The following is a 25,899-nucleotide window of genomic DNA, read 5'->3' on the forward strand; positions in this document are numbered from 1 at the left end:
GCCTCAACCTCCCAAGTAGCTGGGATTGCAGGCATGCGCCACCTCGCCCAGCTAATTTTTTGTATTTTTTTTTTTTTTTAGTAGAGATGGGGTTTCACTATATTGGCCAGGCTGGTCTCGAACTCCTGGCTTCAAGAGATCTGCCCATCTTGACCTCCCAAAGTGCTGGGATTACAGGTGTGAGCCACTACTCCTGGGCTTCCATTTATTTATTAATACCTGTTTAGATTCATGGTTTCCTGTTATTCAATCGGTTATAATCCATTATATCTCTATGTATTTTGATGCTCAAATTATCTAATATTTGGTCAGTGGGAGCTTCTTCAAGATGGCTCTGATGTCCTCTCCACTAATCTCCATTATTCTCTGAGCGCTTCCTTGCTTTTTGGTACACAAAATATTCCATGCTCACCTTATACTCTTTCTGTCCCAGCCCTGGAATCAGCCATTTCTCTATGGACTTCTGGTTCCTTTAGTGAAGAGCCTTCTGGTTCCTTTAGTTTTAGTGCCTAGAAAACAAGCTCTAGGCACTAGTTGTGCTCATTGGTACTGGGTTTTGTTGCTTCTAAGCCCTGTCAGTGGAGCTGACCAAAACTTAAAACTTCTACTCTTCAAGACATTGTTAAGAAAATATAAAGACAAGCCACAGATGGAGAGGAAACATCTGCAAAACACAACCCAATAAAGAACTTGTGGCCGGGCGCGGTGGCTCAAGCCTGTAATCCCAGCACTTTGGGAGGCCGAGGCGGGCGGATCACAAGGTCAGGAGATCGAGACCACAGTGAAACCCCGTCTCTACTAAAAATACAAAAAATTAGCCGGGCGCGGTGGCGGGCGCCTGTAGTCCCAGCTACTCAGGAGGCTGAGGCAGGAGAATGGCGGGAACCCGGGAGGCGGAGCTTGCAGTGAGCCGAGATCGCGCTACTGCACTCCAGCCTGGGCAACAGCGTGAGACTCCGTCTCAAAAAAAAAAAAAAAAAAAAAAAAGAACTTGTATCTAGAATATATTAAGAACTCTCACAATGCAATAATATGTAGACACAAAAACAAAATGAAAAACGACCAAAAGATTTGAACAGACATTTTACCAAAGAAGAGAGACAGATGGTTAGTAAGCACAGGAAAACGATACTCAGCATTATCAGTCATCAGGAGAACATAAACTGAAACCACACTGAGATACACTCCACGTGCCACCTGGGCACCCAAGCCCTCCATCCCAGTGGTTCCCTAGTTGGCAAGTAGATTAATGTTTAATATTAAAAAGACAAAACAAAACAACAAAAACCCCTAGATGCTGAGAAGTATGTGGAATAACCGGAAACCTCATAAGTTGCTGGTGGGAATGTAAAATAGTACTGATTTTGGAAAATGGTTTGAGAATTTCTTTTTCTTTTTTTTTTTTTTTTTTTTTTGAGATGGAGTTTCACTGTTGTTGCCCAGGCTGGAGCACAATGGTGCAATCTCAGTTCACTGCAACCTCCACCTCCCGGGTTCAAGCTATTCTCCTGCCTCAGCCTCCTGAGTAGCTGGGATTACAGGCATGTGCCACCATGCTCGTCTAATTTTGTATTTATAGTAGAGACGGGTTTTCTCCACGTTGATCAGGCTGGTCTCGAACTCCAGACCTAAGGTGATACACCTGCCTCGGCCTCCCAAAGTGCTGGGATTATAGGTGTGAGCCACCGTACCCGGCCTGAGAATTTCTTAAAAAGTTAAACATACACTTACCATACTAGCAATTCCACTCTTAGGTGTTTACCCATTATAAATGAAAACATATGCCCTGGCCTCTTCACGAATGTTCAAAGCAACTGTACTCAAAATACTCCCAAACTGGAACAACCCAGTGTCCAAATGGATAAAGCAACTATGATATAATCCCAATCTATTGATATACATAACAACATGGACAGAGCTCCAAAGCGTATGCTAAGTGAAAGAAACTGAGAGAGACTGGGCGCAGTGACTCACACCTGTAATCTCAGCACTTTGGGAGGCCAAGGCAGGGCGACCACTTGAGCCCAGGAGTTTAAGACCAGCTTGGGTAACATAGTGAGACTTTGTCTCTACAAAAAGATCAAAAAATTAGTCAAGTGTGGCGTGGACGCCTATAGTCCTAGCTACTCAGGAGGCTGAGGTGGGAGGCTACAATGAGCCAAGACTGCACCACTGCACTCCAGCCTGGGTGACAGAGTGAGACCCTGTCTCCAATAATAATAATAGATAAAAATAGGGCCAGGCGCGGTGGCTCACACCTGTAATCCCAGCACTTTGGGAGGCCAAGGTGGGCGGATCACGAGGTCAGGAAATAGAGAGCATCCTGCATAACTAACATGGTGAAACCCCGTCTCTACTAAAAACACAAAAAATTAGCTGGGCATGGTGACGGGCACCTGTAGTCCAGGCTACTCGGGAGGCTGAGGCAGGAGAATTGCTTAAACCCAGGAGGCAGAGGTTGCAGTGAGCCGAGATTGTGCCATTGCACTCCAGCCTGGGAGACAGAGCGAGACTCCATCTAAAAAAATAAATTAATTAATTAAAAATAAGTTAACAGGCCGGGCGCGGTGGCTCAAGCCTGTAATCCCAGCACTTTGGGAGGCCAAGACGGGCGGATCACGAGGTCAGGAGATCGATACCATCCTGGCTAATATGGTGAAACCCCGTCTCTACTAAAAATACAAAAAACTAGCCGGGCGAGGTGGTGGGCGCCTGTAGTCCCAGCTACTCGGGAGGCTGAGGCAGGAGAATGGCGTAAACCCGGGAGGCGGAGCTTGCAGTGAGCTGAGATCCGGCCACTGCACTCCAGCCTGGGCGACAAAGCGAGACTCCGTCTCAAAAAAAAAAAAAAAAAAAAAGTTAACATTAAAATTAAAATTAAAAATAGAAAAAAATTTTCTCTCTGGGAGGCTGAGATGGGCGGCAGATCATTTGAGGTTAGGAGTACGAGACCAGCCAGCCAACACGATAAAACCCTATCTCTACTAAAAATACAAAAAATGAGCCAGGTGTGGTGGTGCGTGCTTGTGGTCCAGCTACTCAGGAGGCTGAGGCAGGAGAATCGCTTGAACCCAGGAGGCAGAGGTTGCAGTAAGCCAAGATAGCACCACTGCACTCCAGCCTGGGCAACAGAGTGAGACTCCATTTCAAAAAAAAAAAAAAAATTAAAAAGAAACTAGATATATACAAGGCTATATAATGTTTTGAATTTCCCAAATTTTCTTATGTATAATGTCTAACCTTTTCTACTGTGGTAAGGGAAGATAGTTTGAAATATTTCACTCTTTTAAATTTACTGAAAATCATTTTATGGTCTAACACATAAACTGTCCTGGAGAATGCTCCCTGTGCACTTGAGAAGTGTGTGTATTCTGCTGTTGTCGGATGGAACAATCTGCAGATGACTGACTGTTAGGTCTAATTGATTTATAGTGTTATTCAAGTCTTCTGTTTCCGTCTTCATCTCTGCATAGTTGTTCTATCCATCACTGAAATGGGGTACTGAAGTCTTCAGCTATAATTGTTGAATTCTATTTGTGTTTTTAATTCTGTCAGTTTTTGCTTCATGTATTTCGGGACTCCGTTATTAGGTACATCTATGTTTAAAATTGTTATGTCTTCCTGATGGATTGATATGTTTTCGTTGTTCTCTGTCTCTAGTAACAATTTCTGCCTTAAAATCTATTTTGTCTGATACTAGTATAGTTTCTCCAGCTTGCTTTTGGTTACTGTTTGCACGGCATATCTTGTTCCATCCTTTTACTTTCAACCTATTTGTGGTTTTGAATCTAAATTGCATCTCTTATAGACAGCATATAGTTAGATCACGTTTTTTATTTTTTTATTTTTTTATTTTTATTTTTTGAGACGGAGTCTCGCTGTGTCGCCCAGGCTGGGGTGCAGTGGCGCCATCTCGGCTCACTGCAAGCTCCGCCTCCCGGGTTCACGCCATTCTCCTGCCTCAGCCTCCGAGTAGCTGGGACTACAGGCGCCTGCCACCACGCCCGGCTAGTTTTTTGTATTTTTAGTAGAGATGGGGTTTCACCATGTTAGCCAGGGATGGTCTCGATCTCCTGACCTCGTGATCCATCCGCCTCGGCCTCCCAAAGTGCTGGGATTACAGGCTTGAGCCACCACGCCCGGCCCCTAGATCATGTTTTTTAAAAAGTCCATTCTGCTAGTCTCTGCCATTTATTCAGAGTGTTCAATCCATTTATGTTTACTGTGTTTTTGAATAAGGTTACATACTGTTTTGACTCCATTTATGTGACCTACTAAAAAAGGCAAAACTATTGGACCAGAAAAGAGATAAGCGTTTTCAGGGAGTGAGAATGAACTGACTATAAAGGAGGATAAGAGAACCTTTTGGTGTGAAGGAAATCTTGACTGTGGGGTCAGTTTTATGACTGTATATATTTGTCAAAACTCACCAAACTATACACTTATAAAGGGTAAATTTTATTTGATGTAAATTAGACCTCAATAAAGATGACTCTGAGAAAAAGAAAGCAAGTTGGAGTAATTTGTGCAATACGGCTTTTGTAGAAAACAAAAACAATGTATGCACATATGCATTTGCATATGCTGGTATCCACATGAGGAACACCAAGGAAAAATATACCATTTATAATGTAGCTTCAATGAAATGGGAATGAAGAGTAATAACTTTTAAATTACACATATTTGTATTGTTTCATGTTACAAATGTATTATATTTCTAATTTAAAAATAACATTAAAATTTAAAATAAATAATTCTTATTTCTTTGGAAATAAAAACTTTATAGATGAAATGACAGGATATCTAGGATTTAGGATTTGCTTCACAACGCTCAGGGTAGAGCTGGGTGTGGTGGCTCATGCCTGTAGTCCCAGCTACTCAGGAAGCTGAGGCAGGATTGCTTTAGCCTTATAGCTGGAGGCTTCAGTAAGCTGTGATCATGCCACTGCACACTAGCCTGGGTGACAAAGTGAGATTAACTCAAAAAAAAAAACCCAAAAAAACAAACAAACAAATGCAGGGCATACAAGGTAGAGAGGATGAATGGGAGTATAGCAGAGACGAGTGGCCAAGAGTTAACTGCTAACGGAATTTTATACACAGAGATTCATTGTACTGCTCACTCGGCTTCCGTATATGCTTGAAACTTTTCATAATAAAAGGTTAAAAAGGAACATGGATATGTAAAGGGGAAAAAAGGGAGAGTTGAAGAAGAATATTTCAGAGAACGACGTTACAGTGAAAGTGATGCCCAAATAATCATAGTTTGGGGAACACTGGACCGGAAAATCTCCAAGAGCTCATCTAGGCATAACCCTCTTTTGTAAATAAACATGGTGGGTACTTTGTTTTATGTCTGTCAGCTACGCTAAGAAAAATAGTAGCTCGGGTGAAATGAAGGACATGTAGAAGTCCATAGTCATAACATATACAACTTCTGCTTTGTCGGCTCAGTAAAACCACTTGAATACAAATCTCCAGAGAGAGAAGCGCCTTTCTGTTTTGTGTACTGTGATCTCCTCTATATTTGGAACACTGACGGGCACACAGTAGGCACTCAATAACTATGTACTGCATGAACGAATGTGTCATAGTCAGTAAGCTGGTGCTCTCAATGGGTATAGTTAGTAGTGGCACTCAGAAGCCAGGATTCTCACCGAATGAAGAACTTTCTGCTCAAGTGAGGTGTTCACATTTGGGCTATTTTAGTCTCTTCTCGAACCAAGCAAGTGTTCTGAGGCCCAAAATAGCAGCTCTACCTTGACAGCACAAAACCCATTCCCTGTGTGTGAGAAATTCTAGTCTCGCCTCCCACACACAGACTTCTGCTCCTGGAAGTGGAGAAGGTAACGGGGAAAACGGAAGAGGAAGACGCAGTCATTTTTGTATGGCAAAGCCCTTTCAGAGAAGAAAGGAGTGGGGCGGACACAGCGATCGGCTGCGTAGATTCGCCTTTTGCTCAGCTTCTGGGACAGCTTAGCTGGTGGCCCCATCAGGGATCACCACAACTATGGAGCCACTTCCGGCAAGGTCATGTCGCCTTCCCAGGAAGGACCACAACCAGTGACTGATCCATGTGGGATTACAGAGAGACTGGCCATCTCAGTCCAGTTTGGGACAAATCTGCATGGCCACTCCAGCTCCAGAGCTCCCCATGGCATTGGTCAAGGCTGTTGCTGGGCCTGCATCATGGCTCAGCTTCTCCCACTGCCTAATCGTGTCTCTTTCTCCTCCTCTCTATAGGAGCTGCCCCGAGAGCATACTTCAGTATCATCACACTCAACTCTCCCTCGGCCTGTTTCCCAGGGAACTCAACCCACAGCAGTGCGCATTATGCTACCAACTAAAGTTCTATATTATGCAGGAAAGACCACATGCCTCAGGACTGGTTTAAGTTTACATGAATATGTACATGAATTATGTAAGAATATTTACATCTTCAGGCTGGGCATGGTGGCTCACGCCTGTAATCGCAGCATTTTGGGAGGCCGAGGCGGGTGGATCACCTGAGGTCGAGTTCAAAACCAGCCTGGCCAACGTGGCCAAACTCCATCTCCACTAAAAATAAAAAAAAATTAGCTGGGCGTGGTGGCAGGTGCCTGTAGTACCAACTACTAGGGAGCCTGAGGCAGAAGAATTGCTTGAACCCAGGAGGCAGAGGTTGCAGTAAACTGAGATTACGCCATTGCACTCCAGCCTGGGTGACAGAGCAAGCCTCTGTCTCAAAAAAAAAAAAAAAAAAACATTTTTTTTACATGTTCAAATACATTCACACAGGTATCATTGTCCTTATCAAAGAATGACATTGGGGCTGAGCGGTGGCGCACGCCTGTAATCCCAGCACTTTGGATGAGCCAGGTGGATCACTTGAAGTCAGGAGTTCAAGACCAGCCTGGTCAACATGGCAAAATCCTGTCTCTACTTTTTATACTAAATACAAAATTAGCTGTGTGGTGACGCATGCCAGTAGTCCCAGCTACTAGGGAGGCTGAGGCAGGAGAATCGCTTGAACCCGGGAGGCGGAAGTTGCAATGAGCCATGATTGCGTCACTGCACTCCAGCCTGGCAACAGGGTGAGAGTCCATCTCAAAAAAAAAAAAAAGAAGAATGATACCGATGGTGTGGCTACAGGGCGGGAATATCGTGACTGCCTGAAGCCAATACATACAAGTAGTTCTTCACAGAGAGTGCACATGTCACCTTAATCTTTACTTTTTACTCCTGGGTGCTGAAAAGACAACAGCTACTCTTCCCTTAATACTGCTAGTATGTTTAGTGCAGCTGAAGTGCATCTTCTGTTCAGATGCAAACACCCTTAACTATGCAGAGGCAGAGTGGAAAAGATCTACACCCTCTGGCCTAGACTCTGGCAGTCATTTCCAGAATGGATAACTTCTCAGTGCCAGGCAATGGCTTTCTACAAAACCCCTCAAAAGTCAGAGAGGTTAAGAGGACTCCCAAGTCTAGAGGAATGTCTCAAGCAAGAAACTTAAAAGATACGAAAGAGAATACACAGGCTGTAAAAAGACTTTCAGTAACTGAACATAACGCTTGGACCATTTCCTAAACGTAACAATGCTTGAATGCATGTGATTGGGTGAAAGGATGATTCCCACAGAACCGAAACAAATCAGACATTTGGCTTTAGTGACTCCCTAAGTTGCGGATATAATTATTATTTTTTAAAATAATAATTATTGTTAAAATGATACATGCTGTTTTTTTAAAAGAATAAATTCAGCAATATTTAAAAAAAGACAGCTGGGTGTGGTGGCTCACGCCTGTAATCCCAGCACTTTGGGAGGCCGACGTGGGTGGATCACGAGGTCAGGAGTTCAAGACCAGTCTGGCCAACACAGTGAAACCCCGTCTCTACTAAAAATACAAAAAATTAGCTGGGCGTGGTGGCGGGTGCCTGTAATCGCAGCTACTCAGGAGGCTGAGGCAGGAGACTCGCTTGAACCCGGGAGGTGGAGGTTGCAGTGAGTTGGGATCACACCATTGTACTCCAGCCCAGGAGACAGTGCAAGACTCAGTCTCAAAAAAAAAAAAGAAAGAAAGAAAGAAGAAGGAAATATATTTCCCCAGTTCTTCCACTTAGAAATAACTACAACTAGGCTGGGTGTGATAGCTCATGCCTATAATCCCAGCACTTTGGGAGTCCAAGGCCAGAGGATCATTTGACTCCAAGAGTTTGAGATCAGCCTGGGCATCACAGCAAGACCTTGTCTCTACCAAAATCAAACAACCAAACCTTAAAAATTAGCCAGGCATGGTGGTATGTGCCTGTGTTCCCAACTACCCGGGAGGCTGAGGCGGAAGGATGGCTTGAGCCAGGGCACTCGAGACTGCAGTGAGCTGTGATTATGTCACTGTACTCCAGCCTGGACGGCAGAGCAAGACACCGTCGAAAATGAAAGAAAGTAAAAGAAAAAACATAACACTAGCTGAATGACATGCCAGACATCTCCATGTATATACACAATGAGAAGGACAGAGAGGGGGAAAAAGCAAATTCAGTTTTACTTTAACAGGAGAGAGAATAAATGGAAGTAAAATAATTTGGTTGAGAGCAAAACAATGTTATGTTATTTATCACAAGATATACATGATTCTAAGACATCCCAATAGGTTCATACTATACATTCGTTTTGTAAAATTTAAGTAAAACATGTTCTTAAAATGTAAGAGGTTGATGTAATTTTCTTAGGTATAAATTAATTCTCTTTTTGTTTTGAGTCAGGGTCTTACTCTGTCACCCAGGCTGGAGCGCAGTGGCGCAATCTCAGTTCACTGCAACCTCCGCCTCCCAGGTTCAAGTCATTTTCCTGTCTCAGCCTCCCAAGTAGCTGCCTGACCTTAATTTTAATTTTAAGCCATATTGAACATTTCTGTGATATAAAAGATGAGGAAATTTGTACACTTCTTTCAGTCGTACCCCTCGAATTTTGTTAGTCACATTCTCTATTTTTTTCTACTGTTTTTCCTTTTTCTTACTTTGCAAATGTTTTAAACTTGCATTCACCAAGTGATCAAAATTAACATCACCAATAATGGGACAAAGAAACATCACATGCCTCCTGGCAGGACACAGTATCACTTATATAGTCTTTCCACTAAAAATGCATAACCTGAATATCATCAGGAAGAAGCATCAGACAAACTCAAAATGAGAGACTTTATGCAGCTTAACTGGCCTGTTCTCATAAAAAATGTCAATGTCATGGAAGACAAAAACAGAGGAATCGTTCCAGATTAAAGATGACTAAAGAGACGCGACAACTCAGTGAAAAGAATGCATGATCTTGGACTGGATCCTGAATTTTAAAATGCTGTAAAGGACATTACTGGGACAACTGCCTGAACAGGAACAGGGTCTATACATTAGGTAATAGTGTTGTATCGAGGTTAAACTTCCTGAATTTGATGACTGCACTATGTTTATGTAAAAATAATAGAATATATGAGCATCATTTGTTCTATTCTTATAACTTTTCACAAAGTTTGAAATAATCTCCAAATAAAATATTAAAAATATTAGTCTGGGTTGGGCGTGGTGGCTCATGCCTATAATCCCAGTGCTTTGGGGGCCGAGGCGAGTGGATCACTTGAGGTCAGGAGTTTGAGACCAGCCTGGCCAATACGGCGAAACCCCATCTCTACTAAAAATACAAAAATGAGCTGGGTGTGGTGGCGCGCACCTGCATTTCCAAGTACTCTGGAGGCAGAGGCAGGAGAATCGCTTGAACCCAGGAGGCGGAGGTTGCAGTGAGCTGAGATTGCAGCACTGCACTCCAGCCTGGGTGACAGAATAAGACTCTGTCTCAAAACAACAAAGAACCCCACAACATTAGGGTGTGCCCATAAACCCCACAGCTGTGTGCTTAGCTCTCTGTTTACTTGGATTTAATGCTCACAAGCAGTCCTTGTGTCCGCTTCTCTTTCGCTAAGGCCTTTACTTTGATTCATGTCTTGCTTGGCTCAAATTTATCATCAAGTGGCTCCTTTTCAGAAGGACTCACAAACACCACAGATTTTAAGTCCTTTCATGTCTGAAAACACGTGCCTGCTGTCTCACCTGAAGAGTCATTGTCTGGAGATGATGCTCTTGGCCATACTTCCTGTCCCTCAGAACTCTGGATGCAGTGCCGCAGTTTTCTTGCACTGAATGTATCTGCAGTTGGGTTGGTTTTTCAAGTTTTTATAAAAAATTTGATTTTTCTGCCTGGGCACTTAGAATTTTTTTTTTTTTTTTTTTTTTTTTTTTTTTTTCTGAGACAGTTTTGCTCTTGTTGCCCAGGCTGAAGTGTAATAGCGTGATCTCAGCTCACCACAACCTCCACCTCCTGGGTTCAGGCAATTCTCCTGCCTCAGCCTCCCAAGTAGCTGGGATTACAGGCATGTACCACCACGCTTGGCTATTTTTCTTTTTTTTTTTTTATTTTTAGTAGAGATGGGGTTTCTTCATGTTGGTGAGGCTGGTCTTGAACTCCTGATCTCAGGTGATTAGCCTGCCTCGGTCTCCCAAAGTGCTGGGATTATAGGTGTGAGCCACCCCACCCAGGCTAGAATTATTTTTATATTGTTGAATTTCAATAATCACCAGGGTATTTTTGAGGGGTATCTATTATTGTGGATCAGTTTTTCCCAGTGGGTCCCCTTACTGGGTTTCCATACAACCCACTCTCTTTTCTGTTTGTGGATTCAGTTCTTCTTTTACTTGGGGAAATTTCCTTATCATATCTCCTAATACTTTAAACACACACACACACACACACATACATATTTTTTGAGACGGAGTCTTGCTCTGTCCCCCCCATGCTGGAGCACAGTGGTGTGGTCTCGGCTCACTGCAACCTCCGCCTCCCGGGTTCAAGCTATTCTCCTGTGTCAGTATCCAAGTAGCTGGGATTACAGGCACCTGCCACCACACCTGGCTAACTTTTTTATTTTTTAGAGACAGGGTTTCACCATGTTAGCCAGGCTGGTTTCAAACTCCTGACCTCAAGTGATCCGCCCACCTTGGCCTCACAAAGTGCTTGAATTACAGGCTTGAGCCACTATGCCCGGCCTAAATATAGATACATTTTTGAGACAGAGTCTTGCTATGTTGCCCAGGCTTGTCTTGAACTCCTGGGCTCAAACAGTCTCCTGCCTTGGCCTCCCAAACTGCTGGGATTACAGGTGTGAGCCACTGCACCCAGCCCTTTCCTTTATATTTTAAGAAACATTTATAAGGCTGCTGTTTATGATTTATTTAGTAGTCTTGATCTGGTGTGGTTTGGTCTTCAATTTGTTTCCTTAATTCTCAATCTCCCTGTTAAACTTGTGTCATTTTATCATCTTCTCTTTGAACAGTTGTTTTATTCAAATAACTTGAGTTTTACATAACACAAAGCACTATTTTCCCTGGGTAACAGCTTCTCTTGGCCTGAATTCCTGTGTGTCTCTGGCTCTCGATGTTCCCTTCTTTCCCTTTCCCTCTTAGGGTGCAGAATGTATACACTTCTTCATCTTATTCTGGATGGCTCTACCTAGACCTTGCCTTTGCTCACATATACTGAGAGTTTCCCCCAACACCCTTCCTACCTTATCTGAGGCCTTTATCTTTAACCCCTCTACCGCTAAAAGGTAAGCACTACAACTGACACATTTCTGTAGCCAGAGGCTTCTGGATAGAGTCAAGGTTGGGATAGTTGAGGCTACAACAGACTCTGCTGGCGATCTCTTTCCTGAGATTTTTTCTTCAGTGTTCTGTGCACATCACTCACTCTACCTGAACACAGGTAATTCCATTCCCACAGGAGAACATCCTCAGCCTTGGGACACGTATCCCCAGTGGGCTGTTTCCACAGTGCTCCTACTGCTTCTGCTACCTTCCCTTCCTAGAGACTGGAATCCAGCCTCTCCTGTGATTGGAGGTGGTTATGTGATACAATCACAGAAATGTGAACTTTCTTCCCCAAATTAGAAGACAGAGCCATGTGAGAAGCCCCTTGTGCTTCCCTGCCTTGTCCTCCCCCTGCTTCCTTCCAGAAAGCTCTGTGATGCTTCAGGTACAATAGCCAACCAGGGATCAGACGGACAAGAACTACACACCTAGCAGAGCAGCAAGCAGGAGGAAGAGCCAGCTCCGTGCAGACGTTCCTGAGGGGGTACCCACCCCAGACTGCCTACTGCGGACTTATCATCACTTGGGAAAAATACCCACAGTGCCTTGTGCCTGTCAGCCGCAGTTTGTTGGCTGGACTAGCTACAGAAAATGACCACGGGCAGTTTTTCCCACTGTTGGTAAAATCCTGCGGTGGTGCAAAGGGGCATCGAGCCTCAGAAACTTTTCCTTTACTTTTCCCAGGCTGTCTACTCACCTCTTAATTTTTTCCAAACTAGACTGGGCACAGGGATGGGGAGAATTTGAGTAAAAATTTTTAGGATTTTGCTGTTCACCATCCTTTCCACTTAACACTGGGGACAAAGTGTCAGAGTCAAACCACAATTTTGTTTCCTTTCTTGGTTGTCAATTTACTTTTTATTTTTTGAGACGGAGTCTCACTCTGTCGCCCAGGTTGGAGTCCAGTGGCGCGATCTCGGCTCACTGCAACCTCTGCCTCCTGGGTTCAAGTGATTCTCCTGCCTCAGTCTCCCGAGTAGCCAGAACTACAGGCGTCCGCCACCATGCCCGGCTCATTTTTGTGTTGTTTTATTAGAGACGGGGCTTCACCATGTTTCCCAGCTGGTCTCAAACTCCTGACCTCAGGTGATCTGCTTGCCTCAGCCTCCGAAAGGGCTCGAATTACAGGCGTGAGCCTCCGCACCCAGACTTGAGTGCCAATTTAAAAGTTTACAGCATCAAGTTGACTGGCTCCGTTGGCTTCTTTTGGACACACATTTTAAAACAGAAAAACTGTGTTCATAGCATTGGGTACTGAAGGGAGAGAGAGTCTGTGATCCAGCTTCAATCAGCCCTAGTTGCCCAGAAGTCCCTGAGCCCAGATTAAAATTATGATGGCTGATAACCACCATTTTTCCAAACTAATACACAATAAGCTAAAAATAGCTTTCCCTTTCTAAGCATTCATGTCTGGGAATTGAGGCTCATTTATTAAATGGCAGGTGACTTCATGATCAATTTAGATGCTAACCTCAATTTTTTTGTATAACACATCTGCTGTAACCTCTGTCAGGAAAAACTGTTCATGAAAAACAGGTATTGAGTCATTTAATCCCTGTCCGGTTTCCATAAGCAAACTGTAACCTCATTCTACAAATAGCCAGGGGGAGAATCAGCTCTGTTCCCATAGTGACAGCTCACTGTATTTGCTATCTTTACAAGGTGGAACACATGTGAGGTTTGGAAATGATAAATCAGACATATCAAAAGTGACTACCTAAGGTGACTATTTCTATAGAAGAACTAACATTATTTTTAGAATTCCCTATGAAAAGAAAATAGAGGCTAGACTATACCTGTGGTCCCAGCTACTGGGGAGTCTGAGGCTGAAGGATCCCTCGAGCCCAGGAGATTGAGGCTGCAGTGAGCTACGATAGCACCACTGCTCTCCAGCCCAGGTGACAAAATAAGACTCTGTCTCTTAAAAAAAGAAACGAATGCTCTGTATGGTTTCCATTAACCTTAAACCACAAGACCCTGCCTGCATTTACACTGTATGCTTCTATCAGCCACGCAGAGAGCAAATGCCCCACTAAGTTGGTGATCAGGCTTTTGGCGACAACAACTCTGCAACAAAAGCTATTGCAATGGTTAATACTGAGTGTCAACTCGATTGGATTGAGGATAAAATGTATTGATCCTGGGCATGTCTGTGAGGGTGTTGCCAAAGGAGATTTAACGTTTGAGTCAGTGGGCTGAGAAAGGCAGGCCCACCCTTAATCTAGGTGGGTACAATCTAATCAGCTGCCAGCTTGACCAGAATAAAAAGCAGTCAGATGGCTGGGAGCAGTGGCTCATGCCTGTAATCCCAGCACTTTGGGAGGCTGAGGCGGGCGGATTGCCTGAGCTCAGGAGTTCGAGATCACCCTGGGCAACATGATGAAACCCAGTCTCTACTAAAATACAAAAAATTAACCAGGCCTGGTGGCATGCGCCTGTAGTCCCAGCTACTAGGGAGGCTAAGGCATGAGAATCGCTTGAGCCCAGGGGGCGGAGGTTGCAGTGAGCCAAGATTGAGCCACTGCTCTCCAGCTTGGACTACAGAGTGAGACTCCATCTTAAAAAAAAAAAAAAAAAAAAAAAAGCAGGCAGAAGAACGTGAACAGACTAGACTGACTTAGCCTCCCAGCCTACCTTTTTCTCCCATGCTGGAGCTTCCTACCCTAGAACATTGGACTTCAAGTTCTTCAGCTTTGGGCTTCCTTGGTCCTCAGCTTGCAGATGGCCTCTTGTGGGACCTTATGATTGTGTGAGTTAATAGTCCTTAATCAACTCCCCTTTATATATATCTATCCTATTAGTTCTGTCCCTCTGGAGAACCCTGACTAATACAGCTACGAAACTGGAGGTAAAGGGAATCATCTAAAAAAGTGGAAAGAGCAGTCACAAAGGCTGTCTTCTTCTGTAAAACAGAAACTGGGCCCTAGCTAAAAACAAGTTACTCACCAAACACCCATGCATTCATTCAAACCTACAGGTCGTACTATACGATTCCTACTTTCTCACAGTCTGTGGGAGAAGGAGAAGCAGAAGCACACGATGCTGACCACAATGCTGGGTTCTAAGGGTCAGGGCACTGCAGAGCCCACACCTAACCACAGAGGGGCAGCAGCTTGCTCTGCTTAAGATCAGAAGCGATGACCTTCAAGATGGGCCTTTAACAATGAGGACACGCATCACCAAAGATGCAAAAGCGGCCAGGCGTGGTGGCTCAAGCCTGTAATCCCAGCACTTTGGGAGGCCGAGATGGGCGGGTCACGAGGTCTGGAGATCGAGACCATCCTGGCTAACACGGTGAAACCCCGTCTCTACTAAAAATACAACAAAAAGAAAAGATGCAAAAGCAGACCTGTGAATGGCAAGATTCTGGGATGCACTGGGTTTTCTAAGCAAAATAAACATTTGGGGCAGAAAAAAAAAAGTACCAGTAGGGTTCAGAGTCCATTTTTAGAGCACTGTTTGACCCCACCTACCCCATTTCTAGCTCACAGCTTTTTAAAATCTTGAACAACAATAATCATGAAGTAAGAAGAAAAAAGTTTTATTCTCACAATAGAACAGCAGCTGGACAAACAGGCTTTCAAGTTAGGCAGACATGATTTCGAATCTCGGCTCCTCCACTGCCTATCTGTGTATTCTTGGTAAGTTCGTTCACTTTTTTTTTTGGAGATGGAGTCTCTGTCGCCCAGGCTGGAGTGCAGTGGCACAATCTCGGCTCACTGCAGCCTCCGCCTCCCAGGTTCAAGCAATTATCTGCCTCAATATCCCGAGTAGCTGGGATTACAGGCGCCCGCCACCATGCCTGGTTAAATTTTTGTATTTTTAGTAGAGATAGGGTTTCACCATCTTGGCCAGGCTGGTCTCGACTCCTGACCTCATGATCCACCCGCCTCAGCCTCCCACAATGCTGAGATTACAGGCGTGAGCCACCACGCCCAGCCGTTAGTTCACTTTTGAGCCTGTTTCCTGTCTAAAAATAATCCTACTATCTCTGAGGTAGGTTGTGATGATTCCATGAAATAATGGTAAAGCAATCGGCTCAGTTCAACAAATTATGATGCTTCTAAATAAAGGAATCAGGAAAGAACCTAGGTGGTGGGTCAGTATTTACCTTTCCCAAGTCAATCTAGTCGCTGCTGTCTCGATTTTAGAATGAAAAAGCAAATTTTTCTGTAGTACTACAACTAAAATTATTTTTTTAAAATAGCATTTCTGCCAAATACTGTAGCTCTGTAATACATTTCTAACACAGTTGATCAATAGTTTGACTTAACTATAGAAAGCAACTAAGTGAAATTTTATAGAATTCTTGGAGATGATACAATAAGAGAGTAACAGAGCCCAATGAATTAATCGGTCTTCATTAAACTAAGGTTGCTTCTAAGTTACTTTAAACGGGTGGCTCACTCCACTCTTTTGAAATATATATACCATGGAAAGAATGATCTGTATCTTTCTTGGTAATCAATATTTTTTACAATCTCCATCATGAAAGCCTATCACATTTTAGTTCACACACACATTATTTCTCCTTCTGAGTTACATACAGGAAACTACCACTGGCTTAAGAATCCATCCCATTCTTTAAAAGGAAGTCACTTGTTGGCCGTTCCTGTAGGCATTATTTTCTAACACTCTGCAAAGTACCTGATTTTTACATTTTTTAGTCACAAAACCTTTTCAGTAGGAAGCTAATTGAAATCTCTACTGCAAAAGAGAACAGAGCTGCTAGGATGGAGAGGAGCCCAAGACAGGCAAAGAAACTGTGGGAAATTCTAAACAAGGAAGCATGATGTCTCCTGAATTCCTTCTGGTTCTGAGTGACAGAGACAAGAACTGTAATCATCAGTCCAGTCAAGGGCCACAGCATTAAGATAAGAGGATGATCTCTGTGTGTTCCTCCTATTTATGGAACCCACTCTCTCTACCAGAGGTGTTCAATGAAACGATAGGAGATGGCAATAGACTCAGCACTTAGCCAACATCCTTCTCCTTCCAAGTCCCTGTGGACACACTGATGCTGGAGATGCCAAATGCTGTAGGTGTTTTAGCTTGTGCCAGGAAAAAAGAACCTCTGCTGGTTAATGGGCTTCCATGCTTCATGAACTCCAGTTTCTCACAAACTCATCAAAGGGGAGTGCAGTGACCCTAGTTAAGTCAACACACTGATTCTTTCCTTGGCCCCCATCAGAAGATGACATCTCTTGACACTAGTCGCCAAATGATGCTGAACGAATTACTATCATCTTTGTGCTTCCGTTTCCCCTTTTACAAACAGGGATAATAATAGTGCTATCGCTTAGAATTGTGGCAGGGACTGCGATGATAGCTAGCACTTATTTGTGCCTGTCACATAGCAAGAGCCCAAAACTGTTAGCTACTATCACCAACAGCATCATCATCATCTTGGAGCCTGGAGAGACGTGGCATTTCCTTCACAAAATAAGAAAATTGTGGAGAGCAACAATGAAGATTTTACAGTCTAAAATTAACTCTCCAAAAAGTGCTTTCACCACGAATTGCACCATGTCAATGGGTACTCAGTACAATTACCCCAAACTAATCCTAATCCCAAGTAAGAATTAATGTTTGGAACATATAATGGGGGAAAAAAATTTTCCCCTTGGAGTATAAAGCAACAATGAATGACTACACAGCAAAAGTCTCCTAAAAATGTAATTTTAAGCTGCTGCTCCGAAGTCAGATGTGACTTACAATTCAGCACTTTGATTCAACTGTTAGAGAAGAATAAAAGGCAGAATACAGCTTCCTTTAAAATCAGTTTTGTTGCCATGTTTAATCAACTTCTCTGTAAGAAACCTCTGAAATTTAAATATAGAAGCAAATAGGTTGTGGTTTGCTTATAGTTCATGCCAGTTGTAACATATATTCTATATTTACCAATGCACACAAGTGCACATGTATGCACAGTTCCATTAGAAAAGGCTTAAGCATGCTTTTTAATTTAAACAAAAGCAGAGTTCTATTTAAAATCAGCTGCCAACACTCACACCAAATCTATATTCTTGGAATCTGTTTCTTCAAAATCAATTTTGATGAAAGTGAAAAAAAAATCTTCAGGGAAAAATAATTTTGTAATCCAAGTAGTAGTAGGGAGAACATACTGTCCCCTTCCATTTAAATGTTGAGCTACAAGATTGTCTAATAAAGATCGTATTTTCTACTTGCTTGCAAGTTCCAGTGTTTTGTGTGTTTTTTAAAGGACCTCTCAAATCTCTCCTACCCTAAATCCTACAGCAGCACGTTTGAAAACAAGGAGACACATAGCACAGGTAACTTGGAATTCCGTTTGGAATGACCCCACCACACTGAGCAGACCTCCGAGTGGCCTCTGAGCACACTGCCAACAGCAGCAGCACTCAGCATGGCAGAGCTGGAACCCCCCGCCAAAGGACACTGACCTTTTGATGACTTGTGACTTCGTCCCGGCTTCTCCCCAGCTCCTCAGCAAGTTTAACGTTCTCTTCTTGCAATGCTGAAAGCTGCTGGGACTTCTGAGCTGCTGCCTGCTTTAGGGTTTCTCTGCAAGGACAGTGAGTGCAGGGTTACCATAGAAACAAGACAGGCAAGGAAACTGTGGGAGACAACCAGCTTCACAGCACTGAAGAAAATATATCTGGGTCACGTGCCTGATAGGATCTATAATAACAGCAGACAGTATTATCTACATGCAGAAGGGGCTAAATGGCCACAACTTCCCAAAAGGAGGACTGCCACCCACAATTATTACATTTTTCAGAACCTAATAAACCCTATGGCCACCCTCCCACCACCCACTTACCCCATAAAAAACGAATTTTGCTATAAAATAAATGACAAATGAGATAGTCAGTACAGCCCTCCTATCTTTAGGAATATTTCCGTTAGATGATTTTACTAAAACCCACTTCGTTGATAAAGTGATTTAATTTGCTGCCAAGGCACTCTGTTCTAACTGCACAGATCTATAATTTATTTTTTTTTCTGGAAGAAATACAAATCCAATGGTCCCATTTACCAGTGTATCTGTCAGAGTCAAGTGCTGATGTAAATCTGAGTATATTTTTAGGACAACTAGAGGCGGAATGCCCAAAGGAAATACAGTTTCCCAATTACATAACAGGTGTTTTATTTTGATAGTAGTCTTTCCATAATGCTAATTTATAATTGAAAGAAGCAAATAAAAATATAATACAGACTACTAACTTATACCATGAATATCAGCATAAAAAAATGAACCGGATAGGTATATTTATTAAACATCTTCTTGTTCTTAAAATAATCCAAAACATAGATCCTAAACATTATCCTTTATACATGAATATGCACAATATTTGAGCACTAAATCTTAGTTTTATGTTATAGAGGGTTTTGATGGAATTGTGAATTTTAAGTACATCTGTGTTGGTTAAACTCCGTTTAGCAAGCTGTCATACATGGCTGAATTCTCAATCAAGTCATCTGGGTATGAATCCATCTGCTGATGCATGAACGCATCTATTTTTAACTTCAATTGTCTAATGGGTGGCAGTTCTCGGCACATTCGATTTTCTCAATTTTTATTTCTCCATCCACCTATAATATGCACACTGGGATGACCTCAGGAAGACTTAGGGAAATAAATCTACACAAAAATTCTCTTAGCACACTAAATTAGGCTTTTTACAGAGATGTTTATTTAGCAATTGAAGATAAACTGAGAAGGAATTTTAGCCTCAGCTAGTCACTCACGAAAGAGACTCATATATATGAATCTCTCTATATATGTATATATGTATGTACATACACATACACACACATCACAGCGAAAAGTTCATCTGTCCAAAGTCCATCAATCTTTGACAAATCAGATTTCCTTATGGTAAAATCACCATAAGCCAAATGTATTTCCCAGGTGGTCACTGCCTTCATGAGTGGCTACATGGTGTCTGCATGTGTGTGGCCTGTCAAAGTGCTACGCTTATACTCCTGTTCCTTCCTCTCTCAAGCCTACAGGAAGGAAAATTATAACAATGCATCAAGGAAGTAATCTAAAAGTGGCCAAAGTGTCCTAAAGAATTGACCTATAAAAACAAAATTATTGGGTTTTTTTTGGTTATTGTTGTTTTGAGACGGAGTCTTGCTCTGTCACCAGGCTGGAGTGCAGTGGCGCGATCTCAGCTCACTGCAAGCTCTGCCTCCCGGGTTCACGCCATTCTCCTGCCTCAGCCTCCTGAGTAGCTGGGACTACAGGCATGTGCCACCGTGCCCAGTCAATTTTTGTATTTTTAGTAGAGACGGGGTTTCATCATGTTGGCCAGGATGGTCTGGATCTCTTGACCTCATGATCCACCCACCTCGGCCTCCCAAAGTGCTGGGATTACAAGTGTGAGCCACCACGCCCGGCCAAAATTATTGTTTTAAAATTTACAAAATGCTTCCATTTTCTCATTTAATCCTCAAAGCCCAAGGAAGTTAATGTTATTTATGTTTTTTGTTTTTTGTTTTTTGTTTTTTTTGAGGCGGAGTCTCGCTCTGTCGCCCAGGCTGGAGTGCAGTGGTGCGATCTCGGCTCACTGCAAGCTCCGCCTCCCAGGTTCCCGCCATTCTCCTGCCTCAGCCTCCCGAGTAGCTGGGACTACAGGCGCCGCCACCACGCCTGGCTAATTTTTTTTTTGTATTTTTAGTGGAGACGGGGTTTCATTGTGTTAGCCAGGATGGTCTCGATCTCCTGACCTCGTGATCCGCCCGTCTCGGCCTCCCAAAGTGCTGGGATTACAGGCTTGAGCCACCGCGCCCGGCCTATTTATGTTTTAATGAGAAGATTGAAGCTCCGGGAAGTAAACAGATTTGCCCCAAATCATAAAGCCAGGACGCAGCAAAACCACAAGAACAGGAGCTGCAGCTGGCAGATGACTTCAGTCGTGACTCAGACCTAGAGCACTTCGTTTTTTCTTTAGTGGGTAGCGGGTGAATCCATTTCAGAGAGGAAAGAGGCTCCAATAACCCAAATTCTGGAAATACTCAAGGAATGATTCTCAAAATAGCTACAAAAATATTTCTACTGGTTTTTAAAGAAGCTACTTTTCTTTCTACATGACAAGATATCTTGACGCAGAAAAGACTAGGTTTAAAACTAAAGACAAACATTGTTAATATTGACATGCAAACATTTTACTTATGAATCCATCATAAATCTATTATCATGCTAAATGTATTGTACATTTACTACTGTGCTAGGTGAGTAAAGACAAAAATTAGATTGCTTATACCTTTTTTTCCCTAAGATCCAAAATTATACACAAGAAACTGTTTCATTGTTGATTTACAACTGAAAATAGGAGCTGGCTAACCAAAATCAAGCAAGAGCTTTCCTAAAAGCAGACTTGTAAGTGGCACACAGGAAAAGAACATTCAGTTACAAGTGCTGGTTTCCAGGGGCAAGGGTGATATTCTAGAGGGAGTGGTTCCTATTAGAACCCCTGTGGTGGTTGAGCGCAGTGGCTCAAGCCTGTAATCCCAGCACTTTGGGAGGCTGAGGCAGGCAGATCACTTGAGGCCAGGAGTTCAAGACCAGCCTGGCCAACATGGCAAAACCCCATTGCTACTAAAAATACAAAAATTAGCTGGGTGTGGTACATGCCTGTGATCCCAGCTACTTGGGAGGCTGAAGTGGCATGATGAATTGAACCCGGGAGGTGGAGGCTGCAGTGAGCTGAGACTGCTGCCACTGTCCTCTAGCTTGGGCAACAGAGTGAGACCCTGTCTCAAAAAAAGAAAAAAAAAAAAGAAACCCTGTGTCTATATTGGTCCCCTTTTTCTCCAGTAACCACAGTCCTATTAGGTGAAGAGAAACACCAAAAAAGCTCCAGAGGACACGCAAAACCCCACACACATTAAACCATGGAAGAAGTAAGTGGCTGCTCATTCTCCAGCTTTGAGCTCTGAGGAATAAGACTAAGGAGGAGCCAAGTGACTGCTTTGTTTTGAGAAGCACTGTTCCCATTACACAGTCCTCTTACAGCAGAAGGCCCTGGAAACTGGACCGGGGGCCACTGGTCATCAGGGGCAGGGGTTTTTTCAACCTACTCCCCATACCTCCTGCGCTGGCTTCCATGGAACGCTACCAGCGTGTCTCCCACCGTTCCTCCCTCCCGTTAACAGTCCCAGGCATATTGTGCCAAGTCACTAACAGGAAGATGTGATTCCCTCAGGTCTGTTGGGGCAGAAAAAAGGTAGAAAATCCAAAGCAGCCCAGGCTCTTTCTGCTCTGGGATCCGGTTCTTCCCTACCCGAATGTGTTCAGGGATCAGAGGTCTGGGGAGTGCAGCACCAGGAACAGCTCAGCACAGGCTGGGGCTAGCATGACAGCAGCTGGAGCCACGATCTCAGCTAAGCTTTTATTAGCCAATGGAATAATTTGAAGGAGGAGGTCACAAAAACAACTTATGTCACCCGGCCAGGCACGGTGGCTCATGCTTGTAATCCCAGCACTTTGGGAGGCCGAGGAGGGCAGATCACCTGAGGTTGGTAGTTCAAGACCAGCCTGATCAACATGGAGAAACCCCGTCTCTACTAAAAATACAAAATTAGCTGGGCATTGTGGTGCGTGCCTGTAATTCCAGCTATGGAGGCAGGAGAATCACTTGAACCCAGGAGGCGGAAGTTACGGTGAGCCAAGATCATGCCACTGCACTCCATCCTGGACAACAAGAGCAAAACTTCATTTCAAAAAAACAAAAACAAAAACACCACCACCAAAAAACTATTTGTCTTCATAAAGGTGAAATCAGCGCCACACTGAGGGTAGGTGACATGACAGGATTCAGTGAGGACTCTGAACATTAAAGGGTGATCTCACTGGAATACTAGTAATGACCACAACAAAAGACTCCTAAGACCTGGGTGCAGTGGCTCCCGCCTGTAATCCCAGCACTTTGGGAGGTCAAGGCGGGCAGATCATTTGAGGCCAGAAGTTCAAGACCAGCCTGGCCAACATGGTGAAACCCCACCTCTACTAAAAATACAAAAAAATGGCCAAGCGCAGTGGATCACGGCTGTAATTCCAGCACTTTGGGAGGCTGAGGTGGGCAGATTACAAGGTCAGGCGTTCGAGTACAGCCTGGCCAATAGGATGAAACCGTTTCTACTAAAAATAGGAAAAGCAGATGGGCATGGTGACAGGCACCTGTAATCCCAGCTACTCAGGAGGCTGAGGCAGGAGAATCGCTCCAACCCAGGAGGCAGAGGTTGCAGTGAGCCGAGATTGCACCACTGCACTCTAGACTGGGCTAAAGGGTGAGACTCCATCTCAAAAAAAAAAAAAAAAAAAAAGTACAAAAAAATTAGCTGGGCATGGTGGCACACGCCTGTAATCCCAGCTACTTGGGAGGCTGAGGCACGAAAATTGCTTGAACCCAGGAGGCAGACATCATGGTGAGCAGAGATCACACCACTACACTCCAGTCTGGGGAACAGAGTGAGACTCTCTCTGAGAAGCAAACAAACAAACAAATAAAAACAACAAAGGACTCGTAAGTAGTACTGCAGGAAAGTGGAATTTTATCTAAACCCCACGAACCCTCTTGGCCAGGTCCACTTGGCCCTGCCCCTCCAACACCTAGTAGGACCCAGGGAGTTCGATGGTGGGATTATGGCAGCGGAGGCTGGAGAGGGAGTCTCCCATGGCAGTTCACACACTCCCTTACCAGCTGCCCGTGGGACACATTGCAGGAATTCAACCTGATGCCCCAAAGCCCTCCAGGTTTGCAAAATGACTCGTGTCACCAAGAAAAGAAATCCTAAGCTGTACCTGCACACCCCGCTTCCTGAATGAATAGAACTGTCACATTACAACAAATGACTTTGTTTTTCCTGTCATGGTGACCCATCTTCTATTTGTGTCATTTGATGTTGGCAGGCCAAGGAAATTGAAGCCTCCCCTGATGACCATAATCATAATTGTAAATTTATGAATCTGCATAAGTGAAATTGTTGGAACTGTTTAAACATAATCCCATCATCTAGAGACCCGCCATTTAAACCAGGACCGAGGAAGAAAATCGCTGACATCACAAGCTGTACATCTCCTCGCAGGAGCAGCTCAGATCAGATTCTTCCCAGGAAAATTTTAAAACTCTCAGAAGAACCACACATGTGCTAGCTTAATCCAAGCTCAATCAACAAATAGTATTGAGGATGGTGACTTAAAACAGCAGTTTGGAACTGATGCTTTTGTTTTTGTTTGAATCTCATCTATGTATTAGGATTGGAAATAAAAGACACAAACCCTTGAAGGGCAGGGACCATATATACTCACCTTCTTATGCTTCCTACCTTAACTGTACCTACCATGAAAGAAAAAGACACACTCAAATGTTCACCAGGTGAATTAGCTTTAGCGTTTTAGGTTAATACGGTTGATACAGTGTAGTTAACAGAAGATCAAATGAAATCTACACTGTAACCATCCTTTAAAATGTCAGAAAATGCCAATCTCTAATAACTACACTAGCCAAACTTGAAAGGCAAGAACTGAGTTAGCATCAACAAAGGAAGTATGAACAGTCTGTCTGCCTGAAACCACGTAACAAACTGATGTGTAAATCTTAATTTTAAAGTCTTCCCAAATGCTGGTCATTTCATTTGCATGCCAGATGGTTTGATTACTCTTTTTTTTTTTTTTTTTTTTTTTTTTTTAACTATAAAGAGAGTTTTGAGGGACTTGCTAATAAAGGGTCTGACATTTCCAAATGTTAAGATTGGCTGGCCAGGTGCAGTGCTCACGCCTGTAATCCCAGCACTTCGGGAGGCTAAGGCGGGAGGATCACTTGAGGTCAGAAGTTCAAGACCAAATGTTAACATTCTGCTTGTACTTTCAAGGCTTTGAAGTCACTTCTTTTCTTTTTTTTGAGACAGGATCTCACTCTGTCACCCAAGCTGGAGTGCAGTGGCATGATTACGGCTCACTGCACCCTCAACCTGCCGGGCTCAAGCGATCCTCCCACCTCAGCCTCCCGAGTAATTGGCAAATAGGCATGCACCACCATATCCAACTAATTTTTATATTTTTTGTAGAAACAGGGTTTCGCTGTGTTGTCCAGGCTGGTCTCAAACTCCTGGGCTCAAGTGATCCACCCATCTCAGCCTCCCAGTGTTGGGATAACAGGCACGTGCCACCACACCCAGTCCAAAATCACATCTGAATCCCCAGCTTAACTCATCAGCCAGTACACATTTCATTCTGATCCTTTAACTCAGCTGTGGTTCTGACTTAACAGCGGTTACTGATGTTACTTCTAGGGTATGCAATAGAGTTGGCATACGTTTATGTGCTTCTCAAATATTTTTAAAATAATTAGCATTGTGTTCACGTTTTCAATTTAAAATAAATTCCGTATTTTTTTCTCAAAGGAGAGAAACTTACATTTCTTTCCTAAATTCTTCCATTTTTTGATTCTCCACAGTCAGGAGTTCTTTTGATTTGTTCAGCTCTTCCACATTTTTCAAGTTGTTTTCTTTAAGTGTGTCCAACTTAAAGACCAAGAGAAAAAAGCTTGATGAAATTATTTCATTTTCCAATGACATGAATGAACAAATTATTCATGAAAGTGTGTACTGAAAAGACAGATGAAATTAGTCACTTGCAAAAAAAAAAAAAAGTCTCCTGGGTGAAGAGATTACAGATGACAAGTCTATTACAAACTGCAAACCTCTTCCTTACATTTAGTCTGACATATCCTGTACACTTGGCCAAAATGTCAAACTAAATTGCTACAGAGAGGTAAAGTTTTCTTTCATGTTGTGTACAATTCTCAGCACTTATCACGGAACTTGCTATTCAAATATGATTCATTAAAAACAAGAAATAAAATGCAAAGCAATGACATCAGCAAGGATTATTCTTCGTAATGAAAAGAAACCCTTTTCTTTTCCCAGAGATTAGTGATTTAGGATATGATATTGTTCAGTGTCACTACCAGATTTACATAGTCCTCATTACAAAAATTATTTATTTGAATCAAAATTATTTGTAGATTGGAAAAAAATTTAGTAACCCATCTGAACTTGAACCTGAAGAGGAAAAAGTCACGTTGTGGGACTGAAGGGCACTTACACCCATTTGGCTCCATCATTGGCCCACGGGGATGCAGCCAGCGGAGGGCCTGGCCCTTGGTGGAAATCCAGAGCTGTCACTGGGATGAGTGGGGATGTGACTGATCATAGGCTGTGGCAGGTGGCTGGAGCTC

The 25,899-nt window shown here is 43.3% G+C and overlaps 1 protein-coding gene across 5 annotated transcripts in view; it reads right to left on the reverse strand.

Moving 5' to 3' along the window:
- CLIP1 (CAP-Gly domain containing linker protein 1) overlaps positions 1-25,899 on the reverse strand; it is a 111,013-nt gene that overhangs the window by 22,491 nt on the left and 62,623 nt on the right. For all 5 annotated transcript variants that reach the window (XM_050747832.1, XM_050747827.1, XM_050747831.1 and 2 more), the window contains 2 exons: positions 25,077-25,183; positions 18,094-18,214 (listed from right to left, as the gene is read on the reverse strand). In XM_050747832.1, the coding sequence (XP_050603789.1) occupies positions 18,094-18,214; positions 25,077-25,183 (228 nt within the window). The remainder of the gene's footprint in view (positions 1-18,093; positions 18,215-25,076; positions 25,184-25,899) is intronic.

The sequence above is a fragment of the Macaca thibetana genome, chromosome 11 (assembly GCF_024542745.1).
Source record: "Macaca thibetana thibetana isolate TM-01 chromosome 11, ASM2454274v1, whole genome shotgun sequence".
NCBI classification, from domain to species: Eukaryota; Metazoa; Chordata; class Mammalia; order Primates; family Cercopithecidae; genus Macaca; species Macaca thibetana.